The 20816-nt window shown below is 43.9% G+C and overlaps 1 protein-coding gene across 3 annotated transcripts in view; it reads left to right on the top strand.

The window, feature by feature from the left end:
• LOC147677801 (ATP-binding cassette sub-family C member 12-like) overlaps window positions 1-20816 on the top strand; it is a 954180-nt gene that overhangs the window by 212349 nt on the left and 721015 nt on the right. For all 3 annotated transcript variants that reach the window (XM_086945451.1, XM_086945452.1, XM_086945453.1), the window contains exon 3: window positions 15747-15904. In XM_086945451.1, the coding sequence (XP_086801577.1) occupies window positions 15747-15904 (158 nt within the window). The remainder of the gene's footprint in view (window positions 1-15746; window positions 15905-20816) is intronic.

The following is a 20816-nucleotide window of genomic DNA, read 5'->3' as shown; positions in this document are numbered from 1 at the left end:
AGCAAATGTTTTTCAAAAGTTTACAAACTTCTTTATAGGCCCAAATAATCATGGGTTTTACTGCTAAAACCTCCAGGACCTCGGGGGCAGTACTTATAGAATCTTAGGGTGTCAGGTGGAGCCCAAGAGCAAAGTTAAGTCCAAGTTTCAGTTGCCACTGGTTATCTGGGAGTAGTCAGGAAAATTCCTCTTGCAGCCTGTTGTGTCCCTGTAACCACACAGAGGTCAACCAGCTGACTCTTGGAGTCCACTTCTTTGTCTTTTTTGGGGGGAGCAGGTCCAGTCATCCAGTGCTCCTTTCAGGTCAAGGACAGTAGGTCCAGACCGCTTCTATTTTTCCACATGTTAAAAGAGTATTCTGTGGAAGGCTGGACAATGGTCCAGCTTTGTAGGGATCACCAGCCTGTGGGTTGGGGACACCTTAGATACTCCTAGCGCCTCTCTGATCAATGGAGTAAATGTTCCCAGGCCCTGGCTCACCTACCTTTTCAGTAATTCTTGTTTGCTTTATTGCAAACAGACACAAAATGCAACGTGTCAGGGCAAGTTTAAGATGGCAAACGTCTTTAGCCACAGTATACCTAGGCTCTGACGGCTCGGTGTGCGCAGGGGAGTGGACTATGGAAATCACCAGTGTCCACCCAAGACTAACAATAAAATCCAGTTTGAAACAGGCTCTGTGCCCACAACAAACCAGGAGACAGATGTTTGGCAAGACAAAGGCAGTATTTCTCAGCCCTAGACAAGGGATTCACAAGAATTTTCCAGGCATCCTGTTTGTTCTGTTAAACGTAGGATTTGACACTGTTGTCAACAGGAGGGGCACAGCTGCCACCCTTCTGTGGTAAATATGTTACCGTACATGTTTTCCATATAATTTCAAGTAAAAGAATAGCTCAATAAAAGGAAAGGCAGAGTCCGGGGTGTCTGAGTCTTAAAGGGCTTTAATTCAGAAAATGACTCGAGTCAATGGAGATCTATTCCATCAATACAAGGGTTCGGATATGCAAGGGATGATGTCAGGAAAGATGTCAACGAGTTATTCACAGTACATGACATATATAGTAAAATGACACAATAGCATTGCATTACAGTAGGCGTGACTAGTGAAATGTATATGATAAGAACACATTTGCGTAGCAGAAAGGCGTGAACATGGGTGTGCACATAGGCGTGAACTAGAGACGTCACAGAAAAGTGTCACAAGTGGGTGGATGCTTAGTGAATTCTTGCAGAGTCAGCTGAAACCTGTGGCCTGAATGCGCGCGCAGCTAATATGACGTGTGATTGACGTGCATCTGGAGAAGCTAAGGGTCTGACTTTTAACACTAGTAGAAGAGACATAAGTCTGGCATGTCAGATCGACCTGTTCCTAAAACATATCTGATATCTTGTGTCTGGAGGATGTTTGATTCAATGTAATCTGGAGTAAAAGGTCTTTCGGGCAGAGGCTATTCTATACTGAATGTATGCGTGTCTAGGTGCAAATGCGCGGAGCCAGGGCCTACAATGGTAACGGGAGCAATGAATTACATGAAGAGGACAGGAAGGCTTGGCCCTTTACTCTGCAGTCGGGGAACTGTTTACTTATTTTACTAGACAGGAATGTGTTTTCGAGGAGGCTGAGCTGGCTACGCTGATAACTTGAAGGCAAAATACTGCTTTTGGCAGGCGGACCAGGCCGAGCCGGGCACCGCTCGCTTGGCAGGAAGTAAGGCAGAGGTCAGGGATGCATTTCATCTCCACGTTACAGCTTTCGGAGACATAGACGGAAAAAGTGGTTCAATGGCAGGAATCAGGGCCTAACTCGGCAGAGCCAGGAAAACGTGAAAGTGCACCATGTAAAGACGGTGGCACGGTATACTTAGGAACTGAATTATCAATCCATTCATGGTGGATCTGATAGAGGACATGTTAACGTTGGACGCAAATGTATTTGCGTCTTTAAATTCGGTTGCGGAGGGAAGTTACATGCACTTTAACTCGTACATGGAGACGATGGGGTACTCGTTAGGGGACATACCTGACCATAAAAATGTCAATTACCTCATTCCCTCCTTGTCCCCTACGGACCCATCAGGATATATCTATTTTCATGAGACCATCTATCTGTTCGTATAACATCATCTGTTCTTCTTTCTTTAATCTGGAATGGGAACGTGAACTTGAACGGGGAATACAAGCTGTGGCGCACAAGCCGCAAATCGCTGGCCCGCATTGAAGACATAAACAGCAACTGAATACAATGGCCAATATAATCCCTAGGAATGACAATAGCTTCCATCCCCAGGCCGTTATTACACTCCAGAGCCAACCGGACCAAGTCCAGGAGCCTGGGTTCTGGTGTATTTGATGGGCAATTTCATGAAGTCTGGTGATGGCCTTATAGACTGAAGGCGCGTTATTAGGAATAAACACGCAACAACTGGATCCGATGACTCTACAAGCCCCGCCCCTATCGGCCAGGATGACATCAAGGACAAGGCGGTTCTGAAGAACAACAAGTCTCATAGCAGACTGCTCCTCTGTTAAGTTGCCCAAAGCTGAAGTAGTCTCATTCACTACTGCTTCGAGAATTCTGGTTAATTTGCGTATCAGTTTACTATTGGACACTGTGCCTAAATAGGGAAAGAATCCTTTATTGAAATCTGTATATTGTTCCCATGCGGTTTCAGTAAAATCAACTAATGGAAGATCTCTTTTGTGCCTAACTAGATTGAGGCGGTAATTTCTGTGATAATCAGATGGGGCTAGAAAAACTGGTGGCAATAAGAATGCAATGAAACAAGTACCATCCCAGTCTAGAGGTAAACGCACATAAGCTGTATGACCACAAATGAAATAGGAATGTCGGGAAGCTTTAAATGTAGACTTGCCTTCATCACTGAATTCGACCACAGTAGTGCAATCACTATGGCCTAGATGTACTGAACCATTCTTTCTGACGCATAATACACCTTTAGCTGGTAAAACCGATATGGATGGCAAGTCTGGACTAGTTTCTGACTGAACATTTAGGATCATGAGGTTGAGTGTAAAATTGCCTAATCCATACACTTCATTTTCTAGATCGGTCCCTGTCATTTGTGGAAGACCTTCTTCATCTGGGAAACATGCTTTGTTCATGACTGTGTTCAGGTTCCCCCATATCCTTTTGCCTTGGGAAACCCTTGATTCAGTGTCTAAAGAGGATATTAAACTAAACCATGCACCACAGGAACCATTATGTGTAAACGGGTAAGGAAAGAGGGGCAGAGCTCCCTTGTAGTTCTGATAGGGAGGGAGTCGGCCACATATCCAACAGTTAGTAGCATTGTTGATCTGGTGAGAATGGTGTAACATACGAATGAATGTATTGTTGCGCAGCGCAAGTCGATAAGACAGTTCGTGTGGAGGTAGTTCACTAAACGTGTGCTCTGCAGTGTCATTAGAAAAAGAATGTGCAATCGGAAAATACATGTACAACATTAAGCTGATGCCAATTAACGTAAGACTCAGAATAAACATAATAAGCAGGGTGCAGATGCACCTACTACGTATATTTTTACAGTACTGATTTCTTTTCATGATCTCCTGTCTATCTCTCTCTCTATTTGGGTCTAACTTGTACATTGTCAGAAACTGCCTAACCGCTTCACCCAGGAGGGGACTTAAACAATTAAACTGTCTGACTTACTAGACCTCAATTTCTGTCTGTACTCCTCTTGGGGAGTTTTCTCTCGAAAGGGGAGTTTAGTATCTGTCTCTGGAATGTAAGAGTTCTTTGAGTCAGGGTTTGGCGGAAGTCCATGAAATTTCTTCACATGACTGGAGTGCACCCAGCCCTTCCTCCCCTCCAGTTTTACAGCAGTCCGGGTTGTTAACAAAACAATCTTCGGCTCCTTCCAGCGGGGCTCCAAAGGGCTCGTCCTATCGAAGTTCCGGACAACTACAGTATCACCCGGGACCAGTGCATGTGGCTTCACCTCGGTGTTGTCTGGGAAGGCTGCTGCAACCTGTGAACGACATGATTGTAGTGCAGACATCAAGGAAGCAAGGTAATCTGTCAACATAGTACTTTCGACATCAGTGATTTTTCTCGGCAAAGGCGTCCCCCACATATTAGGAGGTCTACCGAAGACCACCTCATACGGGGATAGCCCTGTTCTAGAATGGGCTACCATTCTCATATAAAACAGTGCAACGGGCAATGCTACTATCCAATCTACGCCTTTCTCTTTACACACTTTTGCAAGGCGAGTTTTCAGAGTCTGATTATGGCGCTCCACGAGACCTGCTGCCTCTGGATGCCGGACACAGTGAAACTTCCACTGATACCCCAATAGAAGCGAGACCTGCTTCATCAATTCAGACGAGAATGGCTGACCGTTGTCCGAATATACGACACGGGGCAAACCGTATCGAGGGAAAAATTCACGAACCAGCTGCCTGGCAGTGGTCGGGGCAGTGTAATCTGGGACGGGATATGCTTCTGTCCATCGGGATAGGGCACATACAACTACGAGGAAATACTTAAATCTTCGGCATCTTTCCATCTGGATATAATCCATCTGGAGGACTTCAAAAGGATAGTCAGGAGGATGAAATCCACCTTGCTCTACGGGAATCCCTTTTCCTGGATTGAACTGACAACAGATCATGCAGGTACGCACTTTCTGTTTTGCTGCTGCTCGTAAGTGCTTGTTGAACCAAAGATTCTGTACACTGTCTAACATGGCTTTTTCACCTAAATGTGCTGGACTATGTGCAGTATTGATGATAACTTGAACCATAGAGTCGGGGAGGAACCATGTTGTTTTTCCCCCGTCATCCAACCCTGTTCTGTCTGGACCCCTCCTTGTTCAGCCCATTTCTTGATTTCGTCTGAAGTAGCATGTGTCTGTATGTCAATGACATCTAGTGCGGGGTCCCTGACTGTCATGCTGTGTGTCAGTGACGATATGTCAGTCTTTATCACATCAGTCGTCTGTGTATGAGTCTGTGCTGTATATTTCGCTGTCCGATCTGCAAAATCGTTACCCTGTGAAATCTTGTCTGTTACTTTTGTATGTGCTTTACACTTCATGATGGCTATGGCTGTAGGCAAATGTATTGCTTCTAACAGTGCTTGAATGGGGGGACCGTGCTGGATTTTGGCTCCGTGTGAGGTTAGAAAACCTCTCTCTTGCCAGAGGACACCGAAGTCGTGTACGACTCCGAATGCATAACGTGAATCTGTGTATATGTTTACTTTCTTGTTTTTGGCTAGTATGCAGGCTTGGGTCAGAGCAATGAGCTCTGCTGCTTGGGCTGACAGGGTGTCAATGCTATGTGTTTCTATGACTTTAGTTTCAGTGGTCACTGCATATGCGGCCACTAGCTCTCCTGTACTTGTTCTCATACATGAACCATCCACATAAAGTGTCAGGTCTGGGTCGGGTAATGCGACATCTGTCAAGTCTTGTCTGGGTTTCGTAACTGTGTCAACTACATCTACGCAGTCATGTGAAGTAGGATCTGTTGTGCTTGATGGTAAAAGTGTAGCAGGATTCAGTGTATTACAACGTCTGATTTCTATGTGTGGTTGGAATAATGTCAGTTCGTAACCTGTCAGTCGTGCTATGGTCAAGTGTTGGGTCTGTGTTCTGTTTAGGAGAACTTCCACAGAGTGTGGAACCTGTACTGTCATTTGGTGTCCCAATACAATGGAATCACTTTGTCTGATTGCTAGAGCTGTTGCTGCAACTGATTTCAAGCACGCAGGCAAGGCCTGGGCTACTGGATCTAATGTGCTCGAAAAATAAGCACACGGTCTGTGTTTGTCTGCTTGGAGCTGAGTGAGAACCGACAACGCTGTGCCATCGCGTTCTGTGACGAAAAGTGTAAAAGGTTTACTGTAACATGGTGTCGCTAACACTGGTGCTTGACATAAGGCTTTCTTTAATTCGTCAAAAGCTTGTGTATGTTCTTGAGTCCAGGGGAGGACAGTCGAAGACGCTGCCTCTTGTGTTGTCAACTGTATGAGTGGTTTAGCTAGAAATGCATATTGTGGAATCCATTGTCTGCAATAAGAAGTGAGTCCAATAAAGGCTCGTACTTCTTTCTGTGTCTTGGGTTGTGGAAGATGTGCAATTAACTGTATACGATCTGGTGTCAGCTGTCTCCCCTCCTTGGACAGCGAGTGCCCAAGGTACACCACTCGCTGGGCACAGAATTGTAGCTTCGAAGGAGACACCTTGTGTCCCTTGTCCGCCAAGAAAAACAAAACTGTCAATGATGCTTGTTCACATTCTGGTTCACTTCGGGCGGTGATCAGTAGATCATCGACATACTGTAATAGGGCAGTATTAGGAGGCATGTTAATATTGTCAAGTTGTCGTTTCAATGCTTGACTGTAGATGCTGGGGCTTTCTGTGAATCCTTGAGGTGCGCGTGCAAATTTGAAGCTTCGGCCATTTAAACAGAATCCGAAAAGATACTGGCTTTCCGGATCAATGGGGACACTAAAGAAGGCGTTCTTCAGATCGATTACAGTAAAGAACGTCGCCTCTGAGTCAATAGCTGTCAATAATGAAGAGATATCTGGGACCACAGGATACTGTGGTACCACGCATTTATTCAATTCGCGCAAATCAATAACCAGTCGATAAACTGGAGGTGCGTTTGGATCAGTACGTTTAAGAATCGGAATGATAGGAGAATTACAAACATTGGAGTCGGTTTCTATAACCACTCCTTGTGCAATGAGCTCGTCAATGATTTTCAGTAAAGCCACTACAGCATCTGGTGGTAACTTGTATTGTCGGATACGTGGTAGTATAACTCCTGGCTTGAGTGTGACACGGTATGGTGTAATGTGCATACAACCTACATCAGTGGGGCCTTTAGCCCATAAATGTGCAGGAACATTCTGTAACCTGGGGTCAAAATCTCTCAATACATAATGGCCCTTGAAGTCACGAAGGAACAGCCTGACTCCTTCCGGAGAACAACAAATTACAGCTCCTAGAGCTTTCAGGGTCTTTATACCAAGCAAGTTTTCTGGACATGCTTTCGTGAGCAATAAATCTGTAGTTCGGGACAATGGACCAACTGCAAGGGGTACTGGTTTCGATACTTCATTAACAATAGGCTTTCCTGAAAATCCAAGGGAAACATTCTGTGAGCCTGAGAGGGGTGCCCCTGGAACCTCTTCATGACTGATGGTTGTTCTGCTTGCCCCTGTGTCAATCAAAAACTTTCTATCTTTCCCTAATACCTGACTATGTACATAAGGACCCTCTTGATCTACAGGAACCTCAATAAGAGGCAAGCCAACCTCCCTCTCTAGGCTGTTTCATGTGTATTGCTGGTAATCGGGGTAATCGGATTGAGCATACTGGTACATCTGCTGTGTGACATGCTGAGTAGCGGCAATGGGTTTGGGCTGTGGTACCGCTACGGTCTGTTGTGGAACATGCATAGGTTGTACATTTTGTGGAACATGTTGTTGGACCTGATCCTGTCGGGGCGGACGTGGTCTCTCTTTAGTTTTGCCTGTAGCGATATTGTGTTTCAGAACGGTACATTCGTTTACATAGTGACCTGGCTGTTTACAATAGTTGCATGTCCCTTTAACGGGAGCCGCTGAATTATTTGACTGTGTCGTGCCTTTTTTCTGACCATCTGCTGGAACTGACTGAGCAACTAACATTTTCATTTTCGTGTCTTTCATACGTCTCTGTTCGTGATCATGTTCCTCTCTAATTCTGTTCTGGTGGTATTGTAACATTTGTAACATTTGGGATGGCATATTTGCTTGCCATGTACTCTCGACTTTCAAAACACGGTTCTTAACCTGAGGCAGAGAATTCTCGACTAATTTTGACACAAAAAGGTGTGGGTATGACTCGCTACTTGTTTTCAGGCCACTATTAATAATAAAACATTTCTCGAATCTAGAATAAAAATCACTAGTGTCTTCGTCGTGTTTCTGTTTGCAGGCTGAGATTGCATCCCAATCCTCTTTTTTAGTTGCTAACAGTCTAGGCAAAACCTGTACTAATAAACCTGGTAATGCTTTAGTTTTATCCCCAAGACCTACACCTGGGGTTCGACCAGTTTCTTCGGTTTCTAATGCAGCCCAATCAATCTTTTTGTCTCCCACCTCCCATTCTTTTTCTTTGAGTTTCTCGTAAATACCGGCAGGCAATAACACTTTCAATATTTTCATAATGTCGGGATAGGTGTAATCACCCATAAGTAACATGTCTTTTATCTCACGGTGAAAACCTGAAGGGTCTTTATCATGACTGGGCACTATTTTCTTCATTTCCAATAATTCCATTTTAGTTATGGGCGTGTAAACGAACACACGTTCAAGGGTATCATCGGCTTTCCTGACTGGATGTACTTCACGTAAAGGATTCTGTTTGTCTAAGTGATATGGCTGCCTGACTGGGGGTGGAACGGAAACAAGATGTGGAGTCAAGAAAGTTCTATATTTGTGACGTTGTTCTAAAATCATTTCAATTAAATCGGTACCTAGGCCTCTCCATCTTCTCAGGAGTAAGTCTTGCAATAAATTGTATAACGGACTTGGATCAGATGCTTGGTTCTCATACTGTATAATAAGGTGTTGGGTCATGTATATACCAGCTAGTCGCTGTTCTTCTGGAGTGAGACTTAAAAATGTGTGCACTACTGAATCGTCTTTGTATATGCTGTCATCCCCGGCCCACTGTACTGCGGACCGGGCTAGTTCCTGTTCACGTAAGGTATTGAGTTCTTGATAACCTACTCTGTCTTTCAGTACTTTGTCAGTATTTTGGAATATATGCTCAAGGGAATACCGCTCTGGTATCGGACAAAGGTAATGTTTCTTGTTTTCTAAACGAATGGGTCTGTCAAAGGGCCGATCAAGAGGAGATGGTCTAGGGAGTTTCTCTCTACCTACGTATGCTATCATGTCTCTATTTGCTAGTTGCGAGGTTTCTGCTGTAGTCTCTGGTTGTTCTTCCTCATCTGAGGTTTTCTCGACGTCTGACTCGAGTTGCCTATCAGACTCTCGACGGGCATGTATTGCTATTATTTCTGCACGTATTTTTCTAACCATAGCATGTACACATCTCTCCTTGTCATGTTTACCCTCTGCAATATTCTGACTCCATCTGGTCAATCTATTCATCTCTCCTTGTGGAAGACTGGGCTGATCTTGTTCCCTTATCAAACAATTAACCAAAAATCGCATTATTAAACCTTGAGTCTCAACTTTCTGACGTGACATGGCTTCACCAACACACTCCGGCCTTTCTCCAGTTCTGATAAAATGATAGATATTGTCTAGATGGTCTGGCATTTCTGGTAGTAAAACTAAATAATCTGTAACACGTCTTAAACGTAGGGATGCTAACAACATGGGTCCTGCTTTTCCTGGCACTGTATCATATCTGCAATCAGTAAGCTGTTCTTTAAGTATTTCGGCTGGAGCTCCTTTAGGTGTTCGCGACATTGCGTATTCTCTCAATGTCACTCGTTGTAACTGTGGCGGGGTGCGATAACCTCCTGTGGCACCTCCTGAGGCGGAGGCTTGAGCATAACCTGACTGTAGGGTCGGTATTTGTAACGGGGTTGGGCCCTTAACAGCGCCAGGCCCAAAAGGATTAAGCGGATGAATATCGGGGATAACTATAGGGGAGGTGACAACAGGTGCGGGAAGTGGTGCAGGTGGGGTTTGCTGTTGCGGACCTGGGGGTAGATGATCGTGGGGTAGGTTAACGTCAGCAGGTGGTACGGGTACATGGGCAGGTGCATTGGTATATGCGGGAGCTATATCGTCTAAATAGGAAGAAAGAAAAATGTCTGCTGCGGTCTTATGACGTAATTTAGTCGGAACCAATGGAGGGGGCAGATCTTTCGGTATTTCCGGGGTCGCCTTGGGCAGGCCCTCGGCCAGAACTGGATACAGTCCTGTCATAATGGCATTACTCTGTCTGTCGTGTTGTTCCATTCTAACTCGTTCTCCTTCTTCTATTAGTTCTTTTTCTTTGGCCTTTTCGGAATCCTCTCTACTTTTCTCTGCTTTTCTGAACGCTTTTTCTGTCCGTCTATGTGATTCTTTACGCCACAATTCAATGGCGTCTTTCTGTGATTGTCTAGCTTTCTTTTTCCATAACGCTTCTTCTACTCTCATGATGCACTCGGCATCCCATGTCCCTGTAACAGGCCATCTCTGATTCTCTGACAAGTCCTTCGTGTAATCCACCCACAAATCTAGATATAATATGGCATCTAAGCCGTGCTTGTGGTACATAAAATGTCCAGGAGTGTCCCTGGGTGGGATGGGAACTGCTTCTTCAAGAATCCCTTTCCTAGTCCCTATCTGTCGTAACTTCGAGAACAAAGGCATTGCTGCCTCTAAAATGGACACGAAAACAATGAACACAATATAATATGCAAACAGTCACTCATACCACGACATTAAACACATTGAAACATTTCAAACATATATTGACTACCCACTAATTCTATAACGAGAACAAAATTGAACCTTTGCATACAAGAATTACTTGATATACTGCTAAACAGTACAGATACACTGCTAAAACAGTGCAGACCGGGTCTGTGTACCCAAACCCGTCTTGACCGGATACAAATTAATGCACCCGTCTTGATGCGTCCCCAGCAACGGTACTCACCGGGAAGCACGGAACGGAAGGCCTCGGAAACTCGACTGGACTGGACTGACGTCACTGCTTCGGCTGCGCACTACGCATGCGCCTCGGCACTACAGGTGGGCCTCTCGACACCTCGGACACTGCTCTCTCGGCTGGGCTCTGGTCGGGATCCTCCGCACTCCTCACCGCCTCGTCTGGATGTCGACCGCAGTCTCCGTCACCTCCGTGGGCCTGAGGGAGATACAGGAAATCCTGCAGATGCGCATGGGGTCCGTCACGGCCGTGGCAGGGGGCAAGGCCTGCGACGCATCACCGGCGCGTGGGGTGGGGGAGGGTCCCTATTCGGGCGCCAAATTATGTGGTAAATATTTTACCGTACATGTTTTCCATATAATTTCAAGTAAAAGAATAGCTCAATAAAAGGAAAGGCAGAGTCCGGGGTGTCTGAGTCTTAAAGGGCTTTAATTCAGAAAATGACTCGAGTCAATGGAGATCTATTCCATCAATACAAGGGTTCGGATATGCAAGGGATGATGTCAGGAAAGATGTCAACGAGTTATTCACAGTACATGACATATATAGTAAAATGACACAATAGCATTGCATTACAGTAGGCGTGACTAGTGAAATGTATATGATAAGAACACATGTGCGTAGCAGAAAGGCGTGAACATGGGTGTGCACATAGGCGTGAACTAGAGACGTCACAGAAAAGTGTCACAAGTGGGTGGATGCTTAGTGAATTCTTGCAGAGTCAGCTGAAACCTGTGGCCTGAATGCGCGCGCAGCTAATATGACGTGTGATTGACGTGCATCTGGAGGAAGCTAAGGGTCTGACTTTTAACACTAGTAGAAGAGACATAAGTCTGGCATGTCAGATCGACCTGTTCCTAAAACATATCTGATATCTTGTGTCTGGAGGATGTTTGCTTCAATGTAATCTGGAGTAAAAGGTCTTTCGGGCAGAGGCTATTCTATACTGAATGTATGCGTGTCTAGGTGCAAATGCGCGGAGCCAGGGCCTACAATGGTAACGGGAGCAATGAATTACATGAAGAGGACAGGAAGGCTTGGCCCTTTACTCTGCAGTCGGGGAACTGTTTACTTATTTTACTAGACAGGAATGTGTTTTCGAGGAGGCTGAGCTGGCTACGCTGATAACTTGAAGGCAAAATACTGCTTTTGGCAGGCGGACCAGGCCGAGCCGGCACCGCTCGCTTGGCAGGAAGTAAGGCAGAGGTCAGGGATGCATTTCATCTCCACGTTACAGCTTTCGGAGACATAGACGGAAAAAGTGGTTCAATGGCAGGAATCAGGGCCTAACTCGGCAGAGCCAGGAAAACGTGAAAGTGCACCATGTAAAGACGGTGGCACGGTATACTTAGGAACTGAATTATCAATCCATTCATGGTGGATCTGATAGAGGACATGTTAACGTTGGACGCAAATGTATTTGCGTCTTTAAATTCGGTTGCGGAGGGAAGTTACATGCACTTTAACTCGTACATGGAGACGATGGGGTACTCGTTAGGGGACATACCTGACCATAAAAATTTCAATTACCTCACTTCTGCTTAACTCAAAGGAGTCATCCCTACAGATCTGCAGATTTGTGTGAACCTTCCAATCACAGTTACCTTTTGTGAAGCTCCAGGGAGGAATTTCACACCTCATTCAAAACTTATTCAGGCCCCATCCTGGCTGTGGGAAGCTGGAGAAATAATGTACATTAGCCTTCGGGAACTTCAGACAGGGAAAGGGTAAAGTTTTTTTAAGTTGCTTTTCCTTAATATTTCCTGAAAATCAAACTTCCCCATCGAATTGGATTTTGAATAACTGGTAAAAAAATTGTTATTTCATATTTTTTTTAACTACCCTCATTCCCAAGATACAGTTATAAGTACTTTAATCTGTACTATGTGGAGAAGTGTGGCTCAATGGTTAGAGTGGCAGACCCTGATGCAGAGGTCTAACCTGGGACCAGGGTTCAATTCCCTGCCTCGGCAGGTCTTGGGCTCAAAATTACACGGACCTGATAATTCTCGCCTCGGTGCCTATTCCAATCATGGAGTCCCACTCTGCAACTCTGGGCAATAGCTTGCTTAATCTCCACAACGCTAAGGATGCCTGGCCTCCACCTTGGGGGAGCCAAGGAGTGGACGCCTCACAGGGAAAGCCAGGATGGGTTCCACAGCGGTATTCGTACAAGCGCCTTGAGACCCTTGCGGGTGAGTAGTGCGCTATACAAGTATCAATTTACATTTACTATGATTTTCTATAAAAGACAGGTAGACATACCAAAGTGAAAACAGCTTTTAAGGCCTTGTCCCTGTGGGGACACGTTAACACTCATTTTATTAAGTTCCCATTTTAAAACACAATGCATCCTACCGTATGGGCAACAAACTAATATTTAAAAGGGAGGCTTTTACCTGTCAAAAAGGGTTATTTTAATAAGGTGCTCTGCAGTTTTTAAACCACAGCAGTCAAGCAAAAATGGCAAGCCTGAAACCCGTGTTTTCCTGCTCATGCAAGTGGATGACACATTAAAGCTGCATTCCACAGGGGACATTTAGCTTTCCATGCCAAGGGTGGGATTTGTACACCATACGGCCTTATAGAAGACTTGCATATGCCAGGCATGTTTTTTTTGGCCTAATTCTACATGTTTTAGGGGGCACATACACTGGGCACCAGACATCAGTGCCCCAGTGTGCAGAATTAAATAAAACAATAAAGTTGAGCCACAAATGGGGAGGGGGCTTATCCTGCCAAAGGGGCATTTTCTGGCACTGGTATTGAGTGTCAATGTTTACGTTACTCGCTTGGTTATTTGGAGACACTTAGGTTTGCTATCATGCATTCTCATTTTAAGTCACTATGCTGCTCAACTTTGCAAGTTTGCTGCAAATCTGTATGCCTGAGAGTTCAGCAGGTAAAATATGAACGTTCCTAGGCAGTGGATTTGAAAATGAACAATAAAGAAAAAATTGCTCTTTGTTTAAAGATTGTGTTTAGTTATAATGGTTGTGAGAAACGATGCCCTTAATTGTCTAAAAGTACACAAACGTGGCATAACAAACATCCAGTTGATGTAAAAAACAAAAGCGTTGTTGAACAGAGTAGTTGATCTATTTCCATTTTTTTCTGCTTACTTACTTACTTTTGATCTGAAAACCTTTGGATTTAAAGACTGTTTTTAGATGTTTTGCCCAGTTCAACATAATGGTGCACTATATAGAGAGCATGTATCTTTTACAGAGCTTGACTGTCATGCGATTTACTTTTTTTATTTGCACCTTTAGTTTTTTGCACCTTTCAGTTACATGTTTATATTAATGCCTCCCAGGTCCACGCTTATGGTTTCTTATAATATTGCCACGCGTAGCCAGATTTCTTCTTCTCCAGCAAATTCCCACTATTGCCAACTACCAATGTTTTAACAAATCAGTTAACCTCCAAATTTTCCATCTTACTCCAAGAACTGAGAGAGCAAACTTAACCTCCCACCATGAGCTCGTTAAGACTAAATTACTATGTTATTGCTGCTGTCCGGATTCTACACAAGAGGCATAACACCGTCTTGATTCTCTTAGGGTTCTATGCCAGAGGCACACTAGCAGGGGCGGCTCTAGGCTCATGGTGGCCCTGGGCAGGGAGCATAGGTAGGGGGCCCCGGAAGAGGGCGTCTGGGCAGGGCGGAGCACGGAAGCCATTGAAGTGGGGGGGGGGGATCAGGGTGTTTGAAAGTGGAGCAGAGCCAGAGGCCGCCAAATCCCTGCCAGGGGCTGCCACGCAAGTATGTATCCATCCTCAGAGGATTATTATATTAAGGATATATATTGGCAAGGTGGCCCCTGGGATTTGGTGGCCCTGTGCAGGTGCACAGCTTGCACATGCCTAAGGCCGCCCCTGCACACCAGCTTCCACAGAACACATCTGGGACATCATTCACTTTCCTTTGCTACAGCCATCAAGAACACACAGTGGAGCACTATACATGAGGGTTGGGACTATCCTCTTGGCACGTGCCATCACAAGAGCCTGTATCGAGAAACTTCGATGCATAAAGAACCATCTGTGAAGGACATTGAGGGACACATTTGTAGCTTTCCTATGCCCTCATTCCGAGTTGCCGTGGTAAAACTGGGCCAATTTGGTCCAACATCATCACCCCATTTTCTGGCAATTTGAGTTTTTGTACTGAAAGGAACAATCACTAGACCCTTCATCCGAGGTGATTCCTAAAGTTCAGTGCCTGTTCGGCATTGCCAGTCAGTGGTCATTTCACAAACACATGCAGGATCACCCCTCCACATGACGATCAATGAGGGGATAAGTCTGAGCTTCAATTGGCAAATTCCAAGTATTCGATTGAAACAAGAAGTGGGATTTCAGACTTTGTGACAAATTCAGCAATCCCGTGGCCTTGCTCTTTTTGGATGATACTGTCATATTTCCGTGGTAGAGAAACTCTAATCTCCAATGCGAAATTGTCTTTATTGTCTTTATTGTGCAGAGTTTTTCAATCTGCATCATTTTGGTTTATGCTAAAAAAAATTCATTGGTGGAGGACTCGCACATTCACTTACAAAGCAGTTTTAAATTACTTTTTTTATAGTCACTAGTCCACAGTGCTTTCCTAAACCTTCTTTAAGCATCTAAGGCAGGACTCTCCAAACCGGTCCTGGATATCCCCATTGAGATACATGTAGTAATTTAAAAAATCTGGCATGGATCCGGCCCTCCAAGACCGGTTTGGAGACCCCTGATCTAAGGGAAACAATTAAATGTAGGCAGTGCTGAAGTGTTTAATAAAAATGTAAATATATTACGAACTTGATGCCTGCCTGTACACCGGATAGTGTCTTTTAGGTTAATTTCTATTTGATGTTTATCTTGTTTTTCTAGTTGGTACCACATCACGCCATATGTGCTACCTTACCTCCTTTGGCTAAATATGATAAACCTCAATGTACAAGATTCAACACATTGTTAAAGACCTCTGATGCTCAAAAATAAAGGTGGACCTTTAAAACACTTCATTTTTATTGCAGCATTTTTGGGAACATTTGTATAAGTTGATATGCTGTACTTTCTTTTGTTCCACAGAGAAACACTGCACAGACAGATGGCCCGTGGTACCTGCAGACAAGTGGGCTGGAGGCCTCGTCACCCGAGACCCCGGAACATTATGATCGGCATCCCAGCTTCTATGAGAAGTATCACCCAAGTTTACAGACAATGATTCCAGTCCGCCGGAAACCAAAGTACGTCATATGATTGTATGTTACAGGCAAGAAAGAGTGAGACAAAAGTAACAGGATGTGGTGGAAAGTACTGCCCTGGGAGAAAAAAAAAAAGAGAGAGAGAGAGAGAGAGAGAGAGAGAGAGAGAGAGAGAGAGAGAGTCTTGTCTGGTTTGTGATGGTCAGTCAGAGCCCTGCGTTTCAGAAAACCTAATTTAAATATGCTTATATTCCTTTTATTAGCATGTTTGGTATTAAACATACAGCTTGCTCAATATCAAGCCTTGCTGCCATGGGAGTAATAAGCGCAGGGCCAACACAGCCCATACTTGAAACAAAGACTCCCAAATTGCTTCACCTAAACTCCCCTGGGAAGGGGGTTTGCCCTCCTAACCGGTGCCTTGTATAAAAACCTACAAAACTGTGCTCCTGAGATGAAGCAGGAAGAGAGATGAGACAGAACATACTCATAACCCAACAAAACCTAGCAATACTTTATTCCTTATAACTATAGGTCAACATTTAGTTTTGTCACTGGATCCCTATTTCTTCTGGGAAGAGGGCGTGTGTGTGACTATTCAACAAATTAAATTGAATGCATATAATTGTTAAGGAACTAAGAGTCTATCACATTTGAAAATAAAATTGTAAATATAATGAAAGAAGGATGCAAATAGAACTCTAGGAAATGTAGTGGTTTGGAGATAAGCTGAATATTTTAGTTTTTTGTCATGTTCCAAAACTCAGGACAACAAGGGGAGAGTCTGAGGACAACACCTCCTTTTGAATGTTTATTTTCCTGAACTTTGGTAGGAACACTACAGAAAACAAACACTCTCAAATAAATGGAAAGTAGCTCATTACATAGAAAGTGCAATTCTCTGCTTAGCATGCAGTCAAAGTGTTGTTAACTACAAAGAGAATGACACCAATTGTGGGGCATCATCATTAAATATCACAGAACCGGCTGAAAGATGAATATTTAAGAATGCTTTGATGAGTTTACTAGATTTTCTTTCCAGACTTCAGCCTTTTGAGAGGCTTTTTAGGCCCCCTGGCTTGAAGGACTTTGTCAATGTGTCACCCCAAGATAGAAAGCCAGATGGACTGCCACCACAGCGCAACCTGATGAGCATTACTTGAGTGACGTGATTTAGGTAACGATCCATCCTGTTAGATGCCACAGGGATAGTTAGTGGAGCCCAAACACTCCCTCATCTTTTTTTAATTTGTATTTATTTTTACTGAGCATCAGTGTGTCACATAATATGCATACCAAAACACACAGTGTGGTTCAGCACTCAACCTCTCACTTAAATGAACAAATAACGGAGATTATAATTCATAGTCCACAAATAGGGAAAACAAAGTGATATCTACTCAATAAATCAATGTGCGAGTCGTTCTTCCTTAAAACATTTATTCTTTATTCTTTATTCATTAGTTGTTCTTAACCCCTTCGATGCTTGTGATGGAACCATTCCGTCATCAGTCACGGTTGAGCTGTGCTGATGACTGAATGGTTCTGTCACGACCACACCCAGTTATGGAATGTCCAGCACTGGGGGGAAATCGGGGCAGCACGCAAGGTGTTAAAAACACAGCATGCAATTGAGAGCCGATGCATCGTTATAAACTGGACAGGCAATCCAAATTTAGGCAGACTATAAAAAAAGGAATCTCAATCGACCAAATTAAATGCCTTCTCAGAGTCCATCATTACAATCCCAGCACTAATTTGGCTGTTTGTGCAATAATCTATAGCTTGAATTAAAAAAATAGTGTTTGCTGCCATGATCCTGTTTGATAGGAACCCACTCTGAGCCTTGTGAATTAAAATGTGGTCTACTGGAATAATGTGGGCCGCCCTAGACTTTCGTTCAAAGTTTATAGGCTGCATTAAGCAGGCTGATCAGACGATAGGAATTGACATTTGTTGGGAATTTATCTTTTTTTTAAAAAGCTGACTGTGGTCGATTCTTTGAAAGTTGAAGGGTTATAAGATATATTTATTGTTTATGTTAATTAAAACCATAACAATTTCATAATACAAATAGAAAGTCACTATAAAACATTATTTAAAAAGAATGATATTTAAAAAAAAACATGCACCCGCTTATGAATTCAATATTTTCAATGAAACAACAGCAGTGTCCTTCTCATGATGCCAATTTAAAATTTGTCTCATAATACAGTAAGAATGTCATTATTTTACAAGTCAGCTGAGGGTCAGTTGTACTGAGTCCTTTAATTATTGCACCTCTACACGTTCGAATACCTCTGTCATTAAATGCCTTTTTCAGTAGTCGTATACGTTGTGTTTTTACATTAGGACAGACCCATATTAAATGGATGCTGTCGTGCCAGGCTTCCCCACATAAACCACAAGATTTGATGCCACTATATTTCCACGACGGTTGTTCCGCTAGGCTTGGTAATACCCCAAATCTTGTTGCCATTAATTTGATTTTCAAGTGCGGCGAGTATGTTGCGCCGAGGTATTCTACCGGTGGAAGTGTTGTATATGATTGGAGAACCATCCATCCATGCGATCTTTTTGCTAAGGTGGCTTTGTCTGCCAATAATGATTGCAGTTTTGACGCCTTGTTTGCTAAGCCACGAAAGATTTGGAATGACGGGTTCTTTGTCCATAGGTCCTTCGTCTTAGTATCAGCTAATGCCTTTTTAAAAAAATTTACCGTAACTTAAATTTGGATCCTCCTGGGCTTGCCACAGGGCATCATTTAGCAGATTAGATCGATTCTGCCATAGTTTATACCATGTTTTAAATGCTGCGTATTTTCTCCCAATATCCTGCTTGATGAGGCCAAATTCAATTCGGACCTGTGCCGGGGCTGCTGACTGGGGTAACCTGAAAGCTTTTTTTTATGCCTTTGTCTGTAATGAGTCTAAGATTTTAACATCTTTCCCATTTAGCACTTTGCTTCCATACGTGATTGATGATAGAAGTTTTGCGGCCATCACAGAGATTAGGGGCGTAAATGATGGGCCATGTAGCTTCTTCGCGATAGCGCAGAAGGCATAAATATTTCTGTTTCCTTTTTTTCCAAGATTTTGAATCTGTGATTGAAAATTCTGACTTTTGTCGATATATACCCCTTAGGTACTTATAGGTTTTTACTATTTCAAGGCGCTTTTCTCCTAATTTAAATTGATACTGATGTCGTGAGCAGTTCGTGAACGACATCGTTTTTTAGGTCGAGCGACCTATCTCAATGCGCATGCGCATTGAGCGGGAGCGAGATATAAAGGGGCTTAAACAGAGGTTTAACTAGCTGGCGATTTGGTGCTGTGCCCGTGAAATGCTCGTGCACAGCATCAAATCGCCAGCCATCTGCCATCTGTTCCCCAGCAGCTCCGCCCCACAAGCTTCCCCCAGCGTGCGCTCTGGCTCAGCCGAGCCGCACTCCTCCCACACCTCTCACACACAAGTGAAGCTTCACTTCAAAGCATGCGCGTTATCATATATAAATTCTCATTGTTTTCACGGCCGGCCTCCGGCCGTGACTCGCATTTCTCCTTCCTTCCAGCGCTGGCTTGTTTTTATCATGTCCCTTTACTTGTAAGGCAATCCTTGTTTAATAAGTAAATAATGCAGCCCACGCCGAGGATCGGAACCCTGTTCTCCAGTTCCTAAGTCAGCAGCGCACGCAGCCTGCCATCTGTGTTGTGTCAGGTTACAAATGGTTTCACTTTTGGGGCTTCGCTGCTGCGCTTGTTGTAAATGCCCCTCCTTTCGGTGCCTGGTTCTCTCCCAGGTGATTTCACTCACTGATTATTTTTGTGGGCTATCATATCGGCGTTCGCGCTTCTTTCTATTCCGGCATGTGATGGCCCCTCATTCCTCCTCCCGTGTGGGTCTGGCCGAGGCTGGCGATGGAGAACTCTTTCAATTGTCTCTAAACACTTCACTGTAAACACACCGGTCAAGAGGCCCCATGTTATGTGCCTCACCTTGCGTCAGGCTCTTTCATGACCTCTTCCCCAATCCGTATGTTCCATTCTGTGACTTGTAGCGTCAAAATGTACATTTTAGAAATGGTCGTGGTGGCATTGCCGTGGCATGCGACCACTTGGACACAAAGTCTTAAGTTACTAACACGCTTTTATAATAGTGATAGCCAACGTACATAGCCACGAGTATATTTTTATATTATTTTCCTTTAATTGTTTTCATGATTCCTGAGTGAACATTTCACTTATCTAATAAATGTTGAAATAACTTTGACCCCACTAATACAAGTTCCGAGCGTGAACAGGACATGCCTTAAATACTTCAAGTGTGCAGTGCCATGTAGCTTTAATTATATGCACCAGCCCCACCCCCAGAAATCAACCCGCAGCCACTCGCAAACAATGCACACGGTTTTCTGTCGAGCAAAAATGTATTTCTATTTTTTGAAATACAAGTTCCGAGCTTGAACAGAACGTTTGCGAAGTAATTCTCTCTAAACACTTCACTGTAGACGCACCCGTCAAAAGGGTCCATGTTATGTGCATCACCATGCCTATTGAAAATACAAGTGAATATCAAAGCATTGTTGCTCTGCACAACTCCAAAGCCTGTTGTTTTATTCGTTTCTGGCACATGTGCAACCCAGAAAAACATTCTTCCACCACTAAAGTGGCAACCCTGGACAATTTGGAGGCAGTCTCTAGAACAGGAGCTGCTGCCACAGGTGAAGCAACAGGAGCTGCTGTCACAAGTGAAAGATATAATTGCAAACAATAAGTGCCAGGAAAGGAGGAAGTCATTTGCAGAGACCCAAACAACAAGAGGCCCATTCAACCGGCAAGTTTTCATTCAGATGATGTTCGGTTGTTTTAGCTCTGCTGCTCTTTTCACGTTCTGCCAAACTGCTTTAATCTCTTGTTTTTATCTTGGTTAACCGAGTTTGTGGAAGATGATAGTT

Source organism: Lissotriton vulgaris, chromosome 12, assembly GCF_964263255.1.
Source record: "Lissotriton vulgaris chromosome 12, aLisVul1.2, whole genome shotgun sequence".
Classification (NCBI taxonomy): domain Eukaryota; kingdom Metazoa; phylum Chordata; class Amphibia; order Caudata; family Salamandridae; genus Lissotriton; species Lissotriton vulgaris.
The sequence above is the reverse complement of the archived record's forward strand: the minus strand, read 5'-3'. Positions and strand labels throughout refer to the sequence as shown.